The sequence below is a fragment of the Podarcis filfolensis genome, assembly GCF_964270895.1.
Source record: "Podarcis filfolensis genome assembly, chromosome: 13".
NCBI classification, from domain to species: Eukaryota; Metazoa; Chordata; class Lepidosauria; order Squamata; family Lacertidae; genus Podarcis; species Podarcis filfolensis.
Window position 1 is genome coordinate 11,708,185 of NC_139615.1, and position 19,743 is coordinate 11,727,927.

General features: G+C 39.8%; 1 protein-coding gene across 1 annotated transcript; it reads right to left on the minus strand.

The window, feature by feature from the left end:
• Positions 1-1,747: 1,747 nt before the first annotated feature.
• On the minus strand, positions 1,748-19,489 carry LOC310748537 (vomeronasal type-2 receptor 26-like; the record flags this gene model as incomplete). Its single annotated transcript, XM_083584368.1, has 8 exons — positions 1,748-2,646; positions 3,863-3,989; positions 5,475-5,702; positions 8,345-8,467; positions 16,389-16,616; positions 17,601-17,815; positions 18,383-18,461; positions 19,202-19,489. 8 exons carry the CDS (start codon positions 19,487-19,489, stop codon positions 1,748-1,750), a joined length of 2,187 nt encoding a protein of 728 aa, XP_083440494.1.
• Between the last annotated feature and the right edge of the window lie 254 nt (positions 19,490-19,743).

The window sequence follows — 19,743 nt, forward strand, 5'->3', positions numbered from 1 at the left end:
ATTTCCAGCCACAATACATTTTGTCTAAACATTTTACTTGGCTCTCAGTTCAGGGGTTAAGAATTCATAAAAAGGGTGTGAAAGATGTTGGACACTATACATTTCTATTTTGATTATATTAAAATTCCACCTGCATGACTAAGCTTTTAGTCTCGTTCTTCAAGGTTATGGCCAAATTTCATTCTATCAATTAATATCTTTATTACTGGGATTTAATTAAACAGCAAGGGAGAATGGGGCAACTCAACAATACAGTTTGTTGCATTAAAGAGGATGGAAAGGATAATGCTCCTTATGAAAAGGGCTAAATCTAAGATGCAGATACACACATTATTCTGTTCACTTTCTTTCCAAGTAAGCAGACAAAAAAGATGAGGATTTAGAATATCTATTCATTGTCCTGATGGTAAAGAAAAGCAGTACAAACATGTGGCTGAGAAAACAAGGCATTAAAAAGTCAGAGGGTGCTTGACCACTGCAAGTTGGTTCAGCCATGTTGTCTTCTCAAAGAGCGTTCATGCCATAATTCTCATCTATTTCACATAGCACATTTTCACAGCAATTACAAAAGTAATATTATGGAGCTGGCAATTTTATGGTGACCTCTGAGGATAATGGGGAACTGGAGTCTACTTACATGACAGTTTTTGCTGAGTTTGCCAATGCATGTAACTAAGCAAGAGGCATGAAATAGGTGTGTCCCTCCTGGCCTCAGCCCATGCCGCCACACCCTGGAACACCCTTTTTAAGAGATGTACACCTCCTCACTTTGCATTTCATTTTGTGAGGAGAATTGAACAGTAATATATCACAGATTTTAAAACAATTACTCCAATATGGCACTGACAATATAAATTACATTTGAATTTAGCTGTGTGAAGGGAAGCTTTGCTTCTGCTGCACATGACTGTGGCATGATGGGAGCTTTGCTTCCAAGCTTTGCTTCTGCACATGATGCTACACACACCGTTCCAATACTGAGACATTCCCTCATCATCCCAGAATGTTCAGTTCACATTGAGTTCATAACAATATTACACTCTGACACACTCTGACCTGTTCTTAATGCATAGTTGACCACATCTATTGGAGTGTAATTGTTTAACCTTGTTATATCAATCACTAGTTATTAATTCAATTAGGAGGTTTTCATGCCTGTCTAGTTCTGTGCTCCCTTTCCCAGCCTTTAATCTGTTAGTGATTAATGCCTATATGTAACTTTTGCTTTGTACTTGTGTTGACCAATCAGCAATAAGCACATGTGTAGCAATGCTGTAATATTCAATAAAAGGGACTCCCCGAGACTTGCTCGAGAGATGCCTCCCAGATGACACTTGCTACTCGTCTGTCGTTATTCCAACCCAACAGCTATGGAAATGAAAAACACAAAAATTACATGAACTTCATTTAAAATTAAAATATGACATGGATGAAGGACCCAGAATTTGTCATTTCTTCCTTCTGAGTTGCTCCTTGCTATTCAACTCATTTCTACTCAATTTCTACTCAATTCTATACAATATTTACTACAATAATATTACATTCTGGAGAAACTATACAGTCCAGTAACACAGCACTGGTGGCCAAGATGAAGAACATCTCCACAGGCACCATATATTTTCCTTTTTTTGTTCAGATATGTTGGAATAAATGACAGCCAAGGACAGCCAAACAAGTTACTTATTTCTAGGAGACGTCACGTTGCTTTCACATGGGGGATGTGGGTCCCAGAATATCAGGAGCATCATTAATTTGTTCTTTTTAGCTGCTCCCTGTTGTTCAGTTCTGGCCTCAGGACTATAATATAACATTTTGGGGAAAAGATGCAACCCAGTAACCCAGCACTGGAGACCAAGATGGAGAAGATCTCCACAGCCACCATGAATTTTCCTTTGGTGCTCAGATAGGTTGGAACAAATGAAAGCCACACACTGCAAAAAACCAACATGCTGAAGGTGATAAACTTGGCTTCATTAAAACTGTCAGGTAACTTCCTGGCTAGGAAGGCTACACAGAAGCTGACAATGGCCAGCAAGCCCATAAACCCCAAGACACAGTAGAACATGGTGACTGACCCTTCATTACATTGCAGAACAATTTCTTTATTCATTGAGTACATGTCTAAATCTGGGAATGGGGGAGAAGTTGCCAGCCACACGGTACAAAGAGCAGCTTGAATCAAGGAGCAGGAGAGGACAATGGAAATGGCCTGCTGTTTCCCCACCCATTTCCTCATGCTGGACCCTGGTTTGGTGACCATGAAAGCAAGGATCACAGTGATTGTCTTAGACAACACACAAGAAACTGCCACTGAAAAGATGATGCCAAAAGCTGTTTGTCGAAGGAGACATGTCACTTTCTTAGGTCGACCAATGAATAGCAAAGCACAAAGGAAGGAGAACAAGAGGGAGGTGAGGAGAGTGTAGGAGAGGTTGCGGTTGTTGGCTTTGACTATGGGAGTGTCCCGGTGCCTAACGAAAATCCAAAGCACCAACCCTGTGATGAAAGCAAAAGAGAGAGCAAAACAGGCCAAACTGATCCCCAGTGGTTCTCCATAAGACAAGAAACTTATATCTTTTGGAATGCATGAATCCTTTTCCACGTTTGGGTAATGATCTTGTGGGCACTGAAAGCATTCATCCATGTCTGAAAAGGAGAAGCCAGATTTCTGTACAGCATTTATGTGAAGTACCAAAATGGACAAATTTACTTAGAATGAAAGTTGCTATGCTGAAATCAGAAATGCAAGTTTGCAGTCTCCTCATGCAATGCTCCATGGGCCACACGTCTTTGGAAGCCAAGTGGTATCACCTCACAAATACAGTGGTACCTCTGGTTACGTATTTAATTCGTTATGGAGGTCTGTTCTTAACCTGAAACTGTTTTTAACCTGAGGTACCACTTTATCTAATGGAGCCTCCCACTGCCAACGCGCGATTTCTGTTCTCATCCTGAAGCAAAGTTCTTAACCCGAGGTACTATTTCTGGATTGGTGGAGTCTGTAACCTGAAACATATGTAACCTGAAGTGTATGTAACCCAAAGTCCTACTGTACTACCAAATTGAAAAGATCTGGGCCACACATGTCTTTGGAAGCCCAGTAGTATCACTTTACAGGTATTACCAATTTAAAAGGATCTGGAACATGTCTATTTCCTCTTTATGTTAATTCTGAATGTGTATTTTAACAATCATTTTCCCCATTTTTATTTCTGCATTAATCTGGATATTCCAACTATAATACATATTTAAATGTAAGCGATGCTAGATTTAGATTGCTGACAACTGTGCTGAACCACATTTAAGTGAAGGGTCGTATGCAATCAATACAGGTGTTCTAATCTGCACCTTCATCCAAGAAATGTGATTTAGTTAATTTCCTACCAGAATCTGCAGATATTTAATTCCTCCAAATCTCTCAGCATCACCGCCTCCACCAAGTTTCAATAAATTATTAGGATTGGTATTAGTTCTAATATGGTGTTAATTGAATCATGGTGTTGACTAGGAGAGCACTGAGATCTGTAACAAAATTTTGCAGTGTTGGAATCCCACTGTTCAGTATTTTTCATTCCACTTCATCTCTTATCATATATTCATTTCTGCCACAACACATCAGTCTCCATTCCATAGTCATTTAACACACCATGTGTTCATTGAGGGGGGTTGCTGCTGCAAGCCTAGAGCTTCTTCCAAGCAAGCTTGTATATCGCCACCTAGTGTTTGAACTCTGATTTTTTTTTCCTACATGATGACTGGCACCCAGAGAGCTGAGATTCCTATTAGTACTCCAAACCCCCATATCAGCAGCCCCAGTCATCCTTAAATTCTGAGCATTTCCCACGAACATGATTTCTCTTACCTGTCTGGTTGGAAATCTTTCCTTCCGGACATGGGAGGCAATCATAGCAGCAAAATGGCTTTCCTTCCTTCTTTGCCTTATGATGTCCCAAATGGCAATGGTCATTACAAAGAGAAAGGGGCTGTGCCTGTCCAGAAATGAAAGAGGATCATGGTTTCTCCTTTGGAAAATTGCATATCAATAGTGTTCTGTATTATGGAAATCTGCTGAGCTATCTCATACAGGCCAGCCAATGGAGGTCAGGAGCCAGAAAGCTATTAAAGACCAACATTTCATTATCACAGTTACAGCCCCCTTTGGTTAATCTGCAATTCACAATTTCTCCACTAGAGGACATCAGAAAACTTCATCAAAAATTGTTTGTCTGTCACTTTCAATGTACAGAATGCTCAGTGTGGACAACCTCTCTTAAGACATCATGGCCCTTAATTCATTTTTAATTCTTTTGAGTCTTGAAAAACTCCTCTCTCCTGAGCAGTTAGTGACCAGAAAGCTAAGAAATAGCCCCAAAATTGCTTCGATGTTAGGAAAGGCCATCTGATTTTCCCCCCTTGTATATAATTTGATAAAGGTCTGTATGAGACAGAGAGGGATCTGCTGTAAGCCTATGGCTTTGTCTCATGTTCAGGTGAAAGTGGAAAAGTACATCCATAAGTTTCAAGTCAATATATTCTGGGTATGCTTCCATCAACAGTTCAACACCTTGATGAGTTTCTTGCTTAGATGCTATCAGAATAGCAAGAATCAAAAAACAATTGTGCAACATCCTGCACACAGTACTTTTTTTAAATTGGCTTCAAGTGCATCTAATATAGGAATAGAGGGTTTTATCCTAAACTTATCTCTTGAAGAAAGTGCATCTAAGGCATCAGGTGCACTTCTGTCATTTCTTTGTCGCTACCTCACTCTTTGTCTCCTTGTTTTGAAGTCAGCATTTGGCAAGGTGGCTTTTGCTTGTTTCTCAAGCTCATCAAACTCTTTAAAAAATCCAGAAGTGAACTGTACAAACTTGCAGAAGAACTCAATAACAGGTCTGATTTCTAAAGAGCTTTGCTGATCTTGTGAAAGTGACCTAGCACACAGATTTATATCTCTAAGATTCTGCAGACTTTGGCTGTGAACCAGGCCCCCACATTTTTTTCCCCAAGGTGGGCCCTAGAGTTTCAAATTGGCCCCCACGTCTAATAGTTGTTGGCCCCTAGTTGCCCTGCCCTTGCATGAAATCGCGGGTTTGCAATTTTGGGAGAGGGGACACTGCCCGCTGACGGGCAGGTGGGCTGGGGAGGCCCCCTAGATTTAGAGGCCCTAGGCTTCAGCCTACTTAGCCTATACATAAATCCGGCACTGAGTCTGCCCCACCTACAAGAGCGAGGGGATTCCAGTGTAGACTGTCCAACATCCCCCTCTCCCCCTGAGAGTGTGTTGGAGAGCTATGTCTGTTCTTCCTGCAAATTAACGAGAGGCATTCTAGGGGAAGAGGGCTCGGTTCCCCCTCTGACTGTAAGGGAAACAAGCCTTCATCCCTTTCTGTCTCCCCTCCCCCTAGCTCCCAGTCTTCACTTCGACTCTGGGAAGGAAAACTCATGAGACCCAATATTTGAATGGACCTTACCTGGTTAAACCTGCTAGGCCACACAAGGTCTTTTTCACGAATACTGAATGCTTCTTCTTGGGGAGCCATGGGCTCAACTTTCCCAACTTTGACTCTATGAAAAGATTGGTTTGGGAATGTGACCCAATTGATGATATCAAATACAGCCTCTATCTCTCCATATTCATTGAAAGAAACTTTTTCCCCAGCACTGTTGTTAAATGAGGTGCTGGTCACAAAGTAGTTGAGCTGAATTGGTGGGGGAAATGTGAGCAATTCATGAGGATGTAAAAGTATGATGAGCGATTTATTAAATCTGTTTATAGATTACCATAATAGTGTACTGTATAAGGAATTGCTATTTCTGGTCTGCAACTAGAAATATAACACAACATTAGAAAACAGCTACTAACTTTGCTCTAGAAGCATAGTGGGATAAAATATGGAATATTGCCCTTAGGGAGAAACCACAAAAGGATCTTAGAATTCTCAGACACACAAAGACCAAACATGTTTTGATATTATATATATTAATTTATGTATGGTGCACTGGAAAGGGCAATATTGTCTTTTCATCAGCAGCTATACATGCTTGATTCTAAGACAATCTGTTAAGATGGAGAGTAGAAGATACCTAACTCAGGTAAGCATTTCTAAATCTGTGGATTGTTTTGTGCTGTTTGCCCTTTTAAAAAAAGCATATGGAAAATCAAGAAAGAAAGAAAGAAAGAAAGAAAGAAAGAAAGAAAGAAAGAAAGAAAGATCCTAGCAAAAAAGTCGTGTTGATGTTAAGTCTCAATAATCATAAATGTTAGCATGACTAAATCTGCATGCAACCAAATCAGATAAAAACAGCTGAGTGACATACTTCTATGTTTAATTCATTCTGTTGAAAGGCTCAAAAGAATAAACATGCTGTCTAAATATCTTAACATGATGTGTAAAAGACAATAAAGTGAACGCCAGTTGCATTTCTTTGGGGAGGTATATTTAGGATTAAATTTCAAATTATGACATTGTAAGCACAAAATGTGTCAACTTGACATGCTTATTCAAAGCGTATTCTTATGTTAATGTTATGGGTTGGAAATAATAATAATAATAATCCAACACTTTGACCAGTCATTAAACGAAAGGCATTATGAGTGACATATACATCTATATCAAACCAAATGGGGAGCCACTCAGGAATAACAACAGGTCTGATTCACCAGGGATCCTTTTATGGTCTAAAGTTCTTAGTATGCTGAAGACATTACCTTCCACAGTTGCTGACTCAGAAGCTTCCATCTTCCTTCACCCACTCTTGCTCTGTGTTTGAATCTCAATGAATGCATGGTATGCAAAGCGTGTGCCACAGTATAGACTGCATTGTAGATGCTGTAGCTGTGGCCGGTCATGGTCATTTCAAAAACTGATGCGGGAAGATTCTCCAGCTTCTCCTCCCCAGTGCAGATTTTTGTATTCTCTCCATCTACCAGGGAAGGGTTGAAAGAACAAAGAAATGCTTCTTCCCAAAACTCTCGGAAAAGGTTATCTTTGTTTTCCAAGGTAGGTTTTATTATCTGAAGAAATTTCTGGAAACCTTCTATCTCATGGGAGTGAACAGATAAGTATATATTACCATGAAGAAAGTCCACGCGCCAGGTTCTCTGAAGGGGAACTGATGTGAAATCTATCTGGGATGTCATAATCCAAACTTTCCATTTTCCCTTTGTTGATTCATCCATAGTTTCTGAATACCTGGGAAAAGGTCTCAAAACTACCATGTTACCAATTTCACCATGAAAGATCACTGCATTAACAGTGCTGTTGAGGATAAGATAGTATGTTTTAAATGCCTCTTCTGCCATATCAGGAACATTATTGGAAAAAGTCATAATGGGTATTCTTAACATGAAATCAAAGCAAATACCCCTCTGGACAAACATGGGAACCACAGTGTGTACAAACCTCTCTACATTATCACCATGCCCAGATAGGACCCCAATCCACGTCCACCTGAAATGCAGCAATAACTGCAGAATCCCTTTATACATATGGTCCACATCTGGAAACATCTGGTGGTATAGAACCGCTTCTGCTTTCTTATTTATCACCGGGGCAGAGCCATATATGAACTAAAGAAAAAAGAAAATTATTTAAGCAAGGGGAAATGGTATTGAAGAGGCTTGAACAAATCTTTTCAACAGTCACCACAGAGGAGAAATGCATTGAAACTGCAAAGGCAGAGCTACGTTGGCCAAGTGCGTGCCCTCGTGGAATATTGCAGCGGAGTGTTCACTGGCATATTTCACATAATGTCAGTTTAATTCATAGGTATTTAACACAACAATGATTAAGTGTTTTGGATGATACCTCCCATCAGTCCTAGTGAGCATAGACAATGATCAGGGATTATGACATTTGCGGTCTGCATTATTAGGAGGGCTCAGTCTTGGCTGTCCTTATTTGTTCTAAGGAAATAAAACCTGAATTTAAAAATAATTGACATCTGTTAGTGTCTATGTAGTATATATATATGACTTAGTGGGATATTGTTCATAACTTACATATATATCATACTTTGAGGACACCTTCTGGTTAATCCTATATTCCATAAAAGGGGTTAGCAAAGGTACATCAGGATAATGATTCATTTTGGAGATGAGAGTAGATTAGCAAGAGATTTTTTTCCTCCCAGATATTTCAACAAGTTTATATGTCGAAGCATTGGAGCTTCTTCACAACATCGCCACCCAAAGATAGCATGCACAATAATCCCAAAAAAGCATGTGGAATATGATACTTTGGAAACAAATTTTATCTTCAATGTGCAAAGCCACATTTAAAGGCAAGAGATGTGACAAATTGTGTCTCAAAAACTGATCTGCCCCATGCACACGTTTTACCTGTGGAATCTTGTAGATGCATAGAATATCTGCCATGTAGAGAGAGACCTCGGAAGTAGCTCCACCAATGACTGCTACTGGATTGCTCACCCTATCACATTTGTAGTTAGGGATGAATCTGCCCTGTGTAGAGAAGAGTTCCAATGAGGCCTGATAGGTCACTCGTGGACTGAAATAACTATTATAGATATGGAAGCCCAGTGTAATATTGGGTAAGAGGTGTGGATTTTCATTGATCTCTTTTGCAGCAAATATTGATGCCAGGAAATGCTGGTATATTTGGATCATAGCCCTGTAATTAGAGTTACATGCTGTGTCATGATGTATTTGATTCTGAATATGATGTGTACTTCATTTCAGTTAGGTACATGGAAAGTAAATATATGGCATTCAGTAACAGAAACATCACAGAAGTATAATGAAATGTTGCCAGAGATTGGCATTCTTCATCTTTGTTTACCTGCACAATTCTAATACAATTCTTGTACTGTTTTGAAAGATTTGTTAATACAGTGGTACCTCAGGTTACATACGCTTCAGGTTACATACGCTTCAGGTTACAGACTCCGCTAACCCAGAAATAGTGCTTCAGGTTAATAACTTTGCTTCAGGATGAGAACAGAAATTGTGCTCTGGCGGCACAGCAGAAGTAGGAGTCCCCATTAGCTAAAGTGGTCTTCAGGTTAAGAACAGTTTCAGGTTAAGTACGGACCTCCGGAATGAATTAAGTGCTTAACCCGAGGGAGCCAGTGTGGTGTAGTGGTTAAGAGCGGTAGTCTCCTAATCTGGGGAACCGGGTTCGCGTCTCCGCTCCTCCACATACAGCTGCTGGGTGACCTTGGGCCAGTCACACTTCTGTGAAGTCTCTCAGCCCCACTCACCTCACAGAGTGTTTGTTGTGGAGGAGGAAGGGAAAGGAGAATGTTAGCCGCTTTGAGACTCCTGAAGGGGAGTGAAAGGCGGGATATCAAATCCAAACTCTTCTTCTTCTACTACCATTGTATAAGGATTTGAATTACCCTGCGTTCTTTCCAAAGTGGGACCAAGGCATCAAGTATGTAACATTTTCTCTTTAGATTTTTATTTTTAGGATTGTGTATACATTACTGTGTTTAAACAGTTTTTCATGGCTTGCTGGTCCTTGATATTTTTGCATCTTTTCTGCTTTAATACATCAAAGCTAGGCATATGTGGCATCAAAAGGATGGGTCAAATCTCTCACTCTCACTCTCACTCTCACTTTCTTCCTTACAGACACACACACAAACAAACACACAATATGGTGTATTGTTTTTGTTGTTTTTTTAAAAAAAGATTAGCTGCAGGTCAGTAGAAGATAATAGATTGGATGGAATTTCCTGCAATTAACATGTTTGGAGGAGATCTAAGGGAGCTTCCTCGGATACAAGTAAGCTTATATGGAACCATATAAAAACCATGTTTTTAGACCATGAACTTTCAATCTGTGGCTCAGGGACACCCAACCTGCTGCCCTGTTGTTGGACTATAACTTACCAAACCATTGGCCATGCTGGCTGGGGTTGATGGGAGTTGGAGTCCAACATCATCTGCATAAATTTCATCGACTTCATAAGATGCATAGAGTAATATTTGTTTGGCCGTGTATGTGTTTCTCTCTCTCTCTCTCTCTCTCTCTCTCTCTCTCTCTCCTGCTCTCTTTATCTCACACATGTACACACAAAGTGCAGGTATTAGTTAGATGAAAGGGAAGGGGTTACAGGCTGGGACAGCTCAGTCAGAGCTTACATGCCCAGTGACGTTTCACAACGACAAGCAGTTGCTGAAAAGACAAAACTAATAGCCCTGTTATTGTTCTGGAAGTATGCTATCCCTCTGTAAATAAATTGTAGATGTGGGGTTTATGAGGAATAGGAGTTTTAATTCAAAGGAAGAAATTTAGGTAGCTTACCAAAGAAGATCTCCACCTCTTCCAACTTACCACATTATGTGCAATGGGTTAGCCATGATCAGCTGCAAGAATTTATAATCTCAGGTAACCCAAGGAAGTCAAAAGACATCCTTGCCCAAAAGCAAATAAAACATGTTGCATATGGCAAGGGGAAAGATGGCATTCAGTTTAAATGGAAAATATATATTAAACATAAAACATTAATATGTAATTAATCTTCTCCCATCCACTGGAGCTACCATTTGACAGACAGGGGGGAAAATTGAGGCAAATGTATGCTGTGCATTTTTTTTAAATCTAAGATAACTTACACTGGTTCTTCAAATATATCATTAGAGGGACATTCTTTAAATTCAATTGAACTGGAAAATCTGTATATATAAGACATAATGCCAGCAATGATTTGGTCTCCTGGCTGGTAATACTTGTGAAGAATAGGAAGAGGGTCACGGTGGCTGCAGCTGATGTCAGGAATCTTAGACACCACCTGTGGCAAAAAAACTACTACCAACACTAGAAATGCTACTAACTTGCATAAAAAAATTCTTTCTGCCCACCAGTACACCTGCCAACACATTATCCTTCTCTGAATCCTGACTTAAATGGCTCTCAGTTGATCTATGTCTCCAGCTATGTCTCAGTGATCAGACTGACCCAGTGTGATTGTCTCCAGCCCCAGCTTGAAGTGATACTGGGAGTATTAAAAATCACATCCAGCCTTGTTGTTTCGTAGGTGGTTACCACAGTTCCCTTGGGGCTTAAGAAGTAGAGTAATCCTTAGTAATTGGAGAATTACAAGGTAGCTAATCTTCTCTTTCTGTTTCTATGAGACATTGCAGAAGAAAACATATTTATCACATCTCAGCAGAAGTTGCCTCTAGTCCAACTCACTGTATTTGCTGGTGTCATGAAAGCTGAAAATTAAGTCAGTTCATAAATATACATATGCAAATTTCAGTGGTCACTGAGAAACAACTGAGTAGGGATGTATTGTCCATTCCTTTCCATCTTGCCTGTGCTGAAATCATACGTCCATTATGTCAAAATAGATCATTGTTGAAAATCTGCAAAGGGCTAGGTAAAGGGGTAATTTTAATAACAAACTATCAACAATGATCATTCCAGTAGTGCTTGGAGGCATTGATATTCCCAATCTAGTTTGCAATTCTGAGAAAGACCTGTCGCACATCACCTCAGAATGACCTTCCTCCAGCAGTGGGAAAACAAGAAAGAGATCTTCCATTCTTAACAGATTCAGAAAGGGAGTGGTACTCCTTTAAGTGCTTGGCTTTCAAGTCGCTAAGGGTTTTACCTTCATATGCTAACAACAATATCTCGAACTGTACTAGTAGTGAATATGCAGAATAACACAAGAGGCTTGCTAGATACAATGTGCTTGTCAGCAGGATTAGGCTGCATGTGTATCTCATTAGTCTTCATGACATGGGAGTGTTAAAAGCATCACCAAAGCAAAGAGAATAGTTGTTACCTTTGAGAGTAATGAGAGACTGCAATCTGCATAGTGACATCTAGACAATCTTGGTGGATATCGCTCAGTATTGGGATTTACTGCCGCAATACATTTTGTCTAAACATTTTACTCGGCTCTCCATACAAGGGTTTAGAATTCATAAAAAGGGGGTGAAAGATGTAGGACACTATACATCTCAATTTTGATTACATTAAAATTCCATCTGCAAGTCATGTGAAAGTATGCTTGAAATGTGCTTCAGTTTTCATCTAAAGCAGGAGACTCAGCATTTATTGTGGTTGTTTGAAGTTATGGCAAAATTTCATTCTATCAATTAATATCTTTATTACTGGGATTTAATGAAACAGCAAGGGAGAATGGGACAACTCAACAATACAGTTTGTTGCATTAAAGAGGATGGAAAGGATAATGTTCCTTATGAAAAGAGCTAAATCTAAGATGCAGATACACACATTATTCTCCTTAATTTCTTTCTAAGTAAACAGACAAAAAATATGAGGATTTAGAATATCTATTTATTGTCCTGATGGTAAAGAAAAGCAGTACAAACATGTAGCTGAGAAAACAAGGCATTAAAAAGTCAGAAGGTGCTTGACACCTGCAAGTTGGTTCAGCCATGTTGTCTTCTCAAAGAGCGTTCATGCCCTAATTCTCATCTATTTCACATAGCACATTTTCACAACAATTACAGAAGTAGTATTATGGAGTTGGCAATTTTATGGTGACCTCTGATGGGGATAATGGGAAACTGGAGATTACTTTGGCCAGGGCACAGCCTGATTCCCTCCCTCGGCAATCTTCGCGGAGCTCTGGCCCAATGGTTGCCGGTGGCTTGAATTAATTAATTTTATAATGAATGATTTTAGAGTATTGTTTGTGCTGTACTTCTGTACTGTTTTATTGTTGTTAGCCGCCCTGAGCCCGGCTTCGGCTGGGGAGGGTGGGCTATAAATAAAAATTATTATTATTATTATTATTACTTATATGGCAATTTTTGCTGGCATAATCATGGTTTCATCACAGATTTTAAAAGGATTACTCCAATATGGCACTGACAGTTTAAATTACATTTGCATTTAGCTGAGGAAATAAAAAAATACAGAAGTAACAGAGACCCCATTTCTAATTAAAATATGACATAGATGAAGGAATTTCATTAAAATATGACATAGATGAAGAATTTGTCAATTCTTCCTTCTGAGTTGCTCCTTGCTATTCAACTCAGGCTTCACCATAATAATATAACATTTAGGTGAAAATATACAGGCTAGTAAACCAGCACTGGAGGCCAAGATGGAGAAGATCTCCACAGCCACCATATATTTTCCTTTTGTGCTTAAGTAAGTTGGAACAAAGGACAGCCACACACTGCAAAATACCAGCATGCTGAAGGTGATAAACTTGGCTTCATTAAAGCTGTCAGGTAACTTCCTGGCTAGGAAGGCTACACAGAAGCTGACAATGGCCAGCAAGCCCATAAACCCCAAGACACAGTAGAACATGGTGACAGACCCTTCATTACATTGCAGAACAATTTCTTTATTCATTGAGTACATGTCTAAATCTGGGAATGGGGGAGAAGTTGCCAGCCACACAGTACAAAGAACAGCTTGAATCAGGGAGCAGAAAAGAACAATGGAAATGGCCTGTTGTTTCCCCACCCATTTCCTCATCCTGGACCCTGGTTTGGTGACCATGAAAGCAAGGACCACTGTGATTGTCTTGGCCAACACACAAGAAACAGCCACTGAAAAGATGATGCCAAAAGCTGTTTGTCGAAGGAGACACGTCAATTTCTCAGGTCGACCGATGAATAGCAAAGCACAAAGGGAGGAGAACAAGAGGGAGGTGAGGAGAGTATAGGAGAGGTTGCGGTTGTTGGCTTTGACTATGGGAGTGTCCCGGTGCCTAACGAAAATCCAAAGCACCAACCCTGTGATGAAAGCAAAAGAGAGAGCAAAACAGGCCAAAGACATCCCCAGTGGTTCTCCATAAGACAAGAAACTTATATCTTTTGGAATGCATGAATCTTTTTCCATGCTTGGATAATGATCTTGTGGGCACTGAAAGCATTCATCCATGTCTGAAAAAGAGAAGCCAGATTTCTGTACAGCATTTATGTGAAGTACCAAAATGGACAAATCTACTTAGAATGAAAGTTGCTATGCTGAAATCAGAAATGAAAGTTTGCAGTCTCCTCATGAAATGCTCCATGGGCCACACATGTCTTTGGAAGCCAAGTGGTATCACCTCACAAATACTACCAATTGGAAAGGATCTGGAAAATGTCTATTTCCTCTTTATGTTAATTCTGAATGTGTGTTTTTAACCATCATTTCCTCCATTTTTATTTCTGCATTAATCTGGATATTCCTACTAAAATACATATTCAAATGTATGTGATGCTAGATTTAGATTGCTGTGCTGAACCACATTTAAGTGAAGGGTCAGATCCAATCAATACAGGTGTTCTAATCTGCACCTTCATCCAAGAAATGCGATTTAGTTAATTTCCTACGAGAATCTGCAGATATTTAATTCCTCCAAATCTCTCAGCATCACCGCCTCCACCAAGTTTCAATAAATTATTAGGATTGGTATTAGTTCTAACATGGTGTTAATTGAATCATGGTGTTGACTAGGAGAGCACTGAGATCTGTAACAAAGTTTTGCAGTGTTGGAATCCCACTGTTCAGTATTTTCCATTCCACTTCATCTCTTATCATATATTCTTTTCTGCCACAACACATCAGTCTCCATTCCATAGTCATTTAACACACCATGTGTTCATTGAGGGGGGTTGCTGCTGCAAGCCTAGAGCTTCTTCCAAGCAAGCTTGTATATCGCCACCTAGTGTTTGAACTCTGATTTTTTTTTCCTACATGATGACTGGCACCCAGAGAGCTGAGATTCCTATTAGTACTCCAAACCCCCATATCAGCAGCCCCAGTCATCCTTAAATTCTGAGCATTTCCCATAGACATGATTTCTCTTACCCGTCTGGTTGGAAATCTTTCCTTCCGGACATGGGAGGCAATCATAGCAGCAAAACGGCTTTCCTTCCTTCTTTGCCTTATGATATCCCAAATGGCAATGGTCATTACAAAGAGAAAGGGGCTGTGCCTGTCCAGAAATGAAAGAGGATCATGGTTTCTCCATTGGAAATTTGCATATCAATAGTCTTCTGTATTATGGATATCTGCTGAGCTATCTCATACAGACCAGCCAATGAAGGTCAGGAGCCAGAAAGCTATTAAAGACCAGCATTTCATTATCACAGTTACGCCCCCCTTTGGTTGGTCGTTTCTGCGCTACTTTACTTCACCATATTATTTATGTCACATCTAGCTAGATGAGCATGTTAGAAGAGGGAAGATGAAGAAGAAATGCTGAGAAACATATAACTTCACTTTCTTCCCCATTTCAAAGCTTATTGGCCTAGGGGTTAGAGATATGACCAGGCTACTATCTCTCGGCCTGTAAAGCGAGATAAGCGCTGCAACCCCAGAGCCGTCCGCAACTAGACTTAATGGTTCAGGGTCCCTTTACCTTTTATCCTTCATAAGTGCACACTAAATTACAAAGTTTGAAGTCAAAAGTATCCCTATAGCTTCAAAGGTTTCCAGGAAGAAGATCTTTGGTTAAAAGAATGGGTGACATAATCTACTTGTCACAACAGAGAAGACCACTACACATCTGTTCCCATGTGTGCACCAAACCCATGGATGAGCAGAACAATGTCAGTATCTGTACACAGTGGAAATGACTAGTAAAGGTAAAGGTAAAGGTAAAGGTAAAGGTAAAGGTAAAGGTAAAGGTAAAGGTAAAGTAAAGGGACGCCTGACCATTAGGTCCAGTCGTGGATGACTCTGCGGTTGTGGCGCTCATCTTGCTTTATTGCAGACAGCTTCCATGTCATGTGGCCAGCATGACTAAGCCACTTCTGGCGAACCTGAGTAGCGCACAGAAACACTGTTTACCTTCCCGCCGGAGTGGTACCTATTTATCTACTTGCACTTCGTGTTTCGAACCACTAGGTTGGAAGGAGCTAAGACTGAACAACGGGAACTCAACCCCTGGGCGGGGATTTGAACCACCAACATTCTGATCGGCAAGCCCTAGGCTCTTTGGTTTAACCCACAGACACAAATGTCAGGATTTATAGTCTCCTACACACACCAAGAGGCAGCAGGCTGGCAGTTTTATGGTTTTCAGATTTATCAGTATTAACACAGAAGCTCGATCGGAGCACACAGTCAATCATCATCACTCGAATTTCCAGTTGAGCCGACTAGAGCGCGGGATCTGTATAGGCAGGAAATATGCCATTGAAGAACCCTCTTTTGTGGACAGGACACCAAGACTGCAGTCTGCCTAGGGCTGGATTTAGATGAAGAGAGACCCTAGTCTACTCCAATTGTGGGGCCCCTCCCAATCCCCCACTCTGACAACTAGAAGAAATGGCAAGAGGGTTATAAACAGAATTGAATGAAGCCAAGGATGGTGATGGGTATTTAAAATTCTGCAATTCACAATTTCTCCACTAAAGGAAGGAAGGAAGGAAGGAAGGAAGGAAGGAAGGAAGGAAAACTCCTGAGACCCAATATTTGAATGGACCTTACCTGGTTAAACCTGCTGGGCCACACAAGACCTTTTTCACGAATACTGAACGCTTCTTCTTGGGGAGCCATGGGCTCAACTTTCCCAACTTTGACTCTATGAAAAGACTGGTTTGGGAATGTGACCCAATTGATGATATCAAATACAGCTTCTATCTCTCCATATTCATTGAAAGAAACTTTTTCCCCAGCACTGTTGTTAAATGAGGTGCTGGTCACAAAGTAGTTGAGCTGAATTGGTGGGGGAAATGTGAGCAATTCATGAGGATGTAAAAGTATGATGAGCGATTTATTAAATCTGTTTATAGATTACCATAATAGTGTACTGTATAAGGAATTGCTATTCTTTCTTCTGGTCCGCAAGTAGAAATATAACACAACATTAGAAAACAGCTACTAACTTTGCTCTAGAAGCATAGTGGGATAAAATATGGAATATTGCCCTTAGGGAGAAACTACAAAAGGATCTTAGAATTCTCAGACACACAAAGACCAAACATGTTTTGATATTATATATATATTAATTTATGTATGGTGCACTGGAAAGGGCAATATTGTCTTTTCATCAGCAGCTATACATGCTTGATTCTAGGACAATCTGTTAAGACGGAGAGTAGAAGATACCTAACTCAGGTAAGCATTTCTAAATCTGTGGATTGTTTTGTGCTGTTTGCCCTTTTAAAAAAAGCATATGGAAAATCAAGAAAGAAAGAAAGAAAGAAAGATCCTAGCAAAAAAGTCGTGTTGATGTTAAGTCTCAATAATCATAAATGTTAGCATGACTAAATCTGGATGCAACCAAATCAGATAAAAACAGCTGAGTGACATACTTCTATGTTTAATTCATTTTGTTGAAATGATCAAAAGAATAAACATGCTGTCTAAATATCTTAACATGATGTGTAAAAGACAATAAAGTGAACGCCAGTTGCATTTCTTTGGGGAGGTATATTTAGGATTAAATTTCATATTATGATTTTGAAGGCACAAAATATGTCAACTTGACATGCTTATTCAAAGCTTATTCTTATGTTAATGTTATGGGTTGAAAATAATAATAATCCAACACTTTGACCTGTCCTTAAACGAAAGGCATTATAAGTGACATATACATCTATATCAAACCAAATGGGGAGCCACTCAGGAACAACAACAGGTCTGATTCACCAGGGATCCTTTTATGGTCTAGAGTTCTTAGTATGCTGAAGACATTACCTTCCACAGTTGCTGCCTCAGAAGCTTCCATCTTCCTTCACCCACTCTTGCTCTGTGTTTGAATCTCAATGAATGCATGGCATGCAAAGCGTGTGCCACAGTATAGACTGCATTGTAGATGCTGTAGCTGTGGCCGGTCATGGTCATTTCAAAAACTGATGCAGGAAGATTCTCCAGCTTCTCCTCCCCAGTGCAGATTTTTGTATTCTCTCCATCTACCAGGGAAGGGTTGAAAGAACAAAGAAATGCTTCTTCCCAAAACTCCCGGAAAAGGTTATCTTTGTTTTCCAAGGTAGGTTTTATTATCTGAAGAAATTTCTGGAATCCTTCTATCTCATGGGAGTGAACAGATAAGTATATATTACCATGAAGAAAGTCCACGCGCCAGGTTCTCTGAAGGGGAACTGATGTGAAATCTATCTGGGATGTCATAATCCAGACTTTCCATTTTCCCTTTGTTGATTCATCCATAGTTTCTGAATACCTGGGAAATGTTCTGAAAACTACCATGTTATTAATTTCACCATGAAAGATCACTGCATTAACAGTGCTGTTGTGGATAATACAGTAGGTTTTAAACACCTCTTCCGCCATTTTAAAAATATTATTGGAAAAAGTCATAATGGGCATTCTTAACATGAAATCAAAGCAAATACCCCTCTGCACAAACATGGGAACCACAGTGTGTACAAACCTCTCTACATTATCATCATGCCCAGATAGGACCCCAATCCACGTCCACCTGAAATGCAGCAATAACTGGAGAATCCCTGTATACATACGGTCCACATCTGGAAACATCTGGTGGTACAGAAGAGCCTCTGCTTTCTTATTTATCACCGGGGCAGAGCCATATATGAACTAAAGAAAAAAGAACATTATTTAAGCAAGGGGAAATGGTACTGGAGAGGCTTGAACAAATCTTTTCAACAGTCACCACAGAGGAGACATACATTGAAACTGCAAAGGCAGAGCTACGTTGGCCAAGTGTGTGCCCTCGTGGAATATTGCAGCAGAGTGTTCACTGGCATATTTCACATAATGTCAGTTTAATTCATAGGTATTTAACACAATAATGAATAAGTGTTTTGGATGATACCTCCCATCTGTCCTAGTGAGCATAGACAATGATCAGAGATTATGACACTTTTGGTCTGCATTATTTGGAGGGCTCAGTCTTGGCTGTCCTTGTTTGTTTTAAGGAAATAAAACCTGAATTTCACAATAATTGACATCTGCTAATGTCTATGTAGTATATGTATATGGCTTAGTGGGATATTGAGAATACCTTCTGGTTAATCCTATATTCCATAAAAGGGGTTAGCAAAGGTACATCAGGATAATGATTCATTTTGGAGATGAGAGTAGATTGGCAAAAGATTTTTTCCTCCCAGCTATATCAAAAAGTTTATATGCAGAAGCATTGGAGCTTCTTCACAACATCGCCACCCAAACATAGCATGCACAATAATCCCAAAAAGCATGTTGAATATGATACTTTAGAAACAAATTTTATCTTCAATGTGCAAAGCCACATTTAAATGCAAGGGATGTGACAAATTGTATCTCAAAAACTGATCTGCCCCATGCACACGTTTTACCTGTGGAATCTTGTAGATGCATAGAATATCTGCCATGTAGAGAGAGACCTCGGAAGTAGCTCCACCAATGACTGCTACTGGATTGCTCACCCTATCACATTTGTAGTTAGGGATGAATCTGCCCTGTGTAGAGAAGAGTTCCAATGAGGCCTGATAGGTCACTCGTGGACTGAAATAACTATTATAGATATGGAAGCCCAGTGTAATATTGGGTAAGAGGTGTGGATTTTCATTGATCTCTTTTGCAGCAAATATTGATGCCAGGAAATGCTGGTATATTTGGATCATAGCCCTGTAATTAGAATTACATGCTATGTAATGGTGTATTTGATTCAGAATATGATATGTACTTCATTTCAGTTAGGTACATGGAAAGTAAATATATGGCATTCAGTAACAGAAACATCACAGAAGTATAATGAAATGTTGCCAGAGATTGGCATTCTTCATCTTTGTTTACCTGCACAATTCTAATACAATTCTAGTAATGTTTTGAAAGATTTGTTAATGTAAGGATGTCGCTGAAATTATCCTTATCCCAA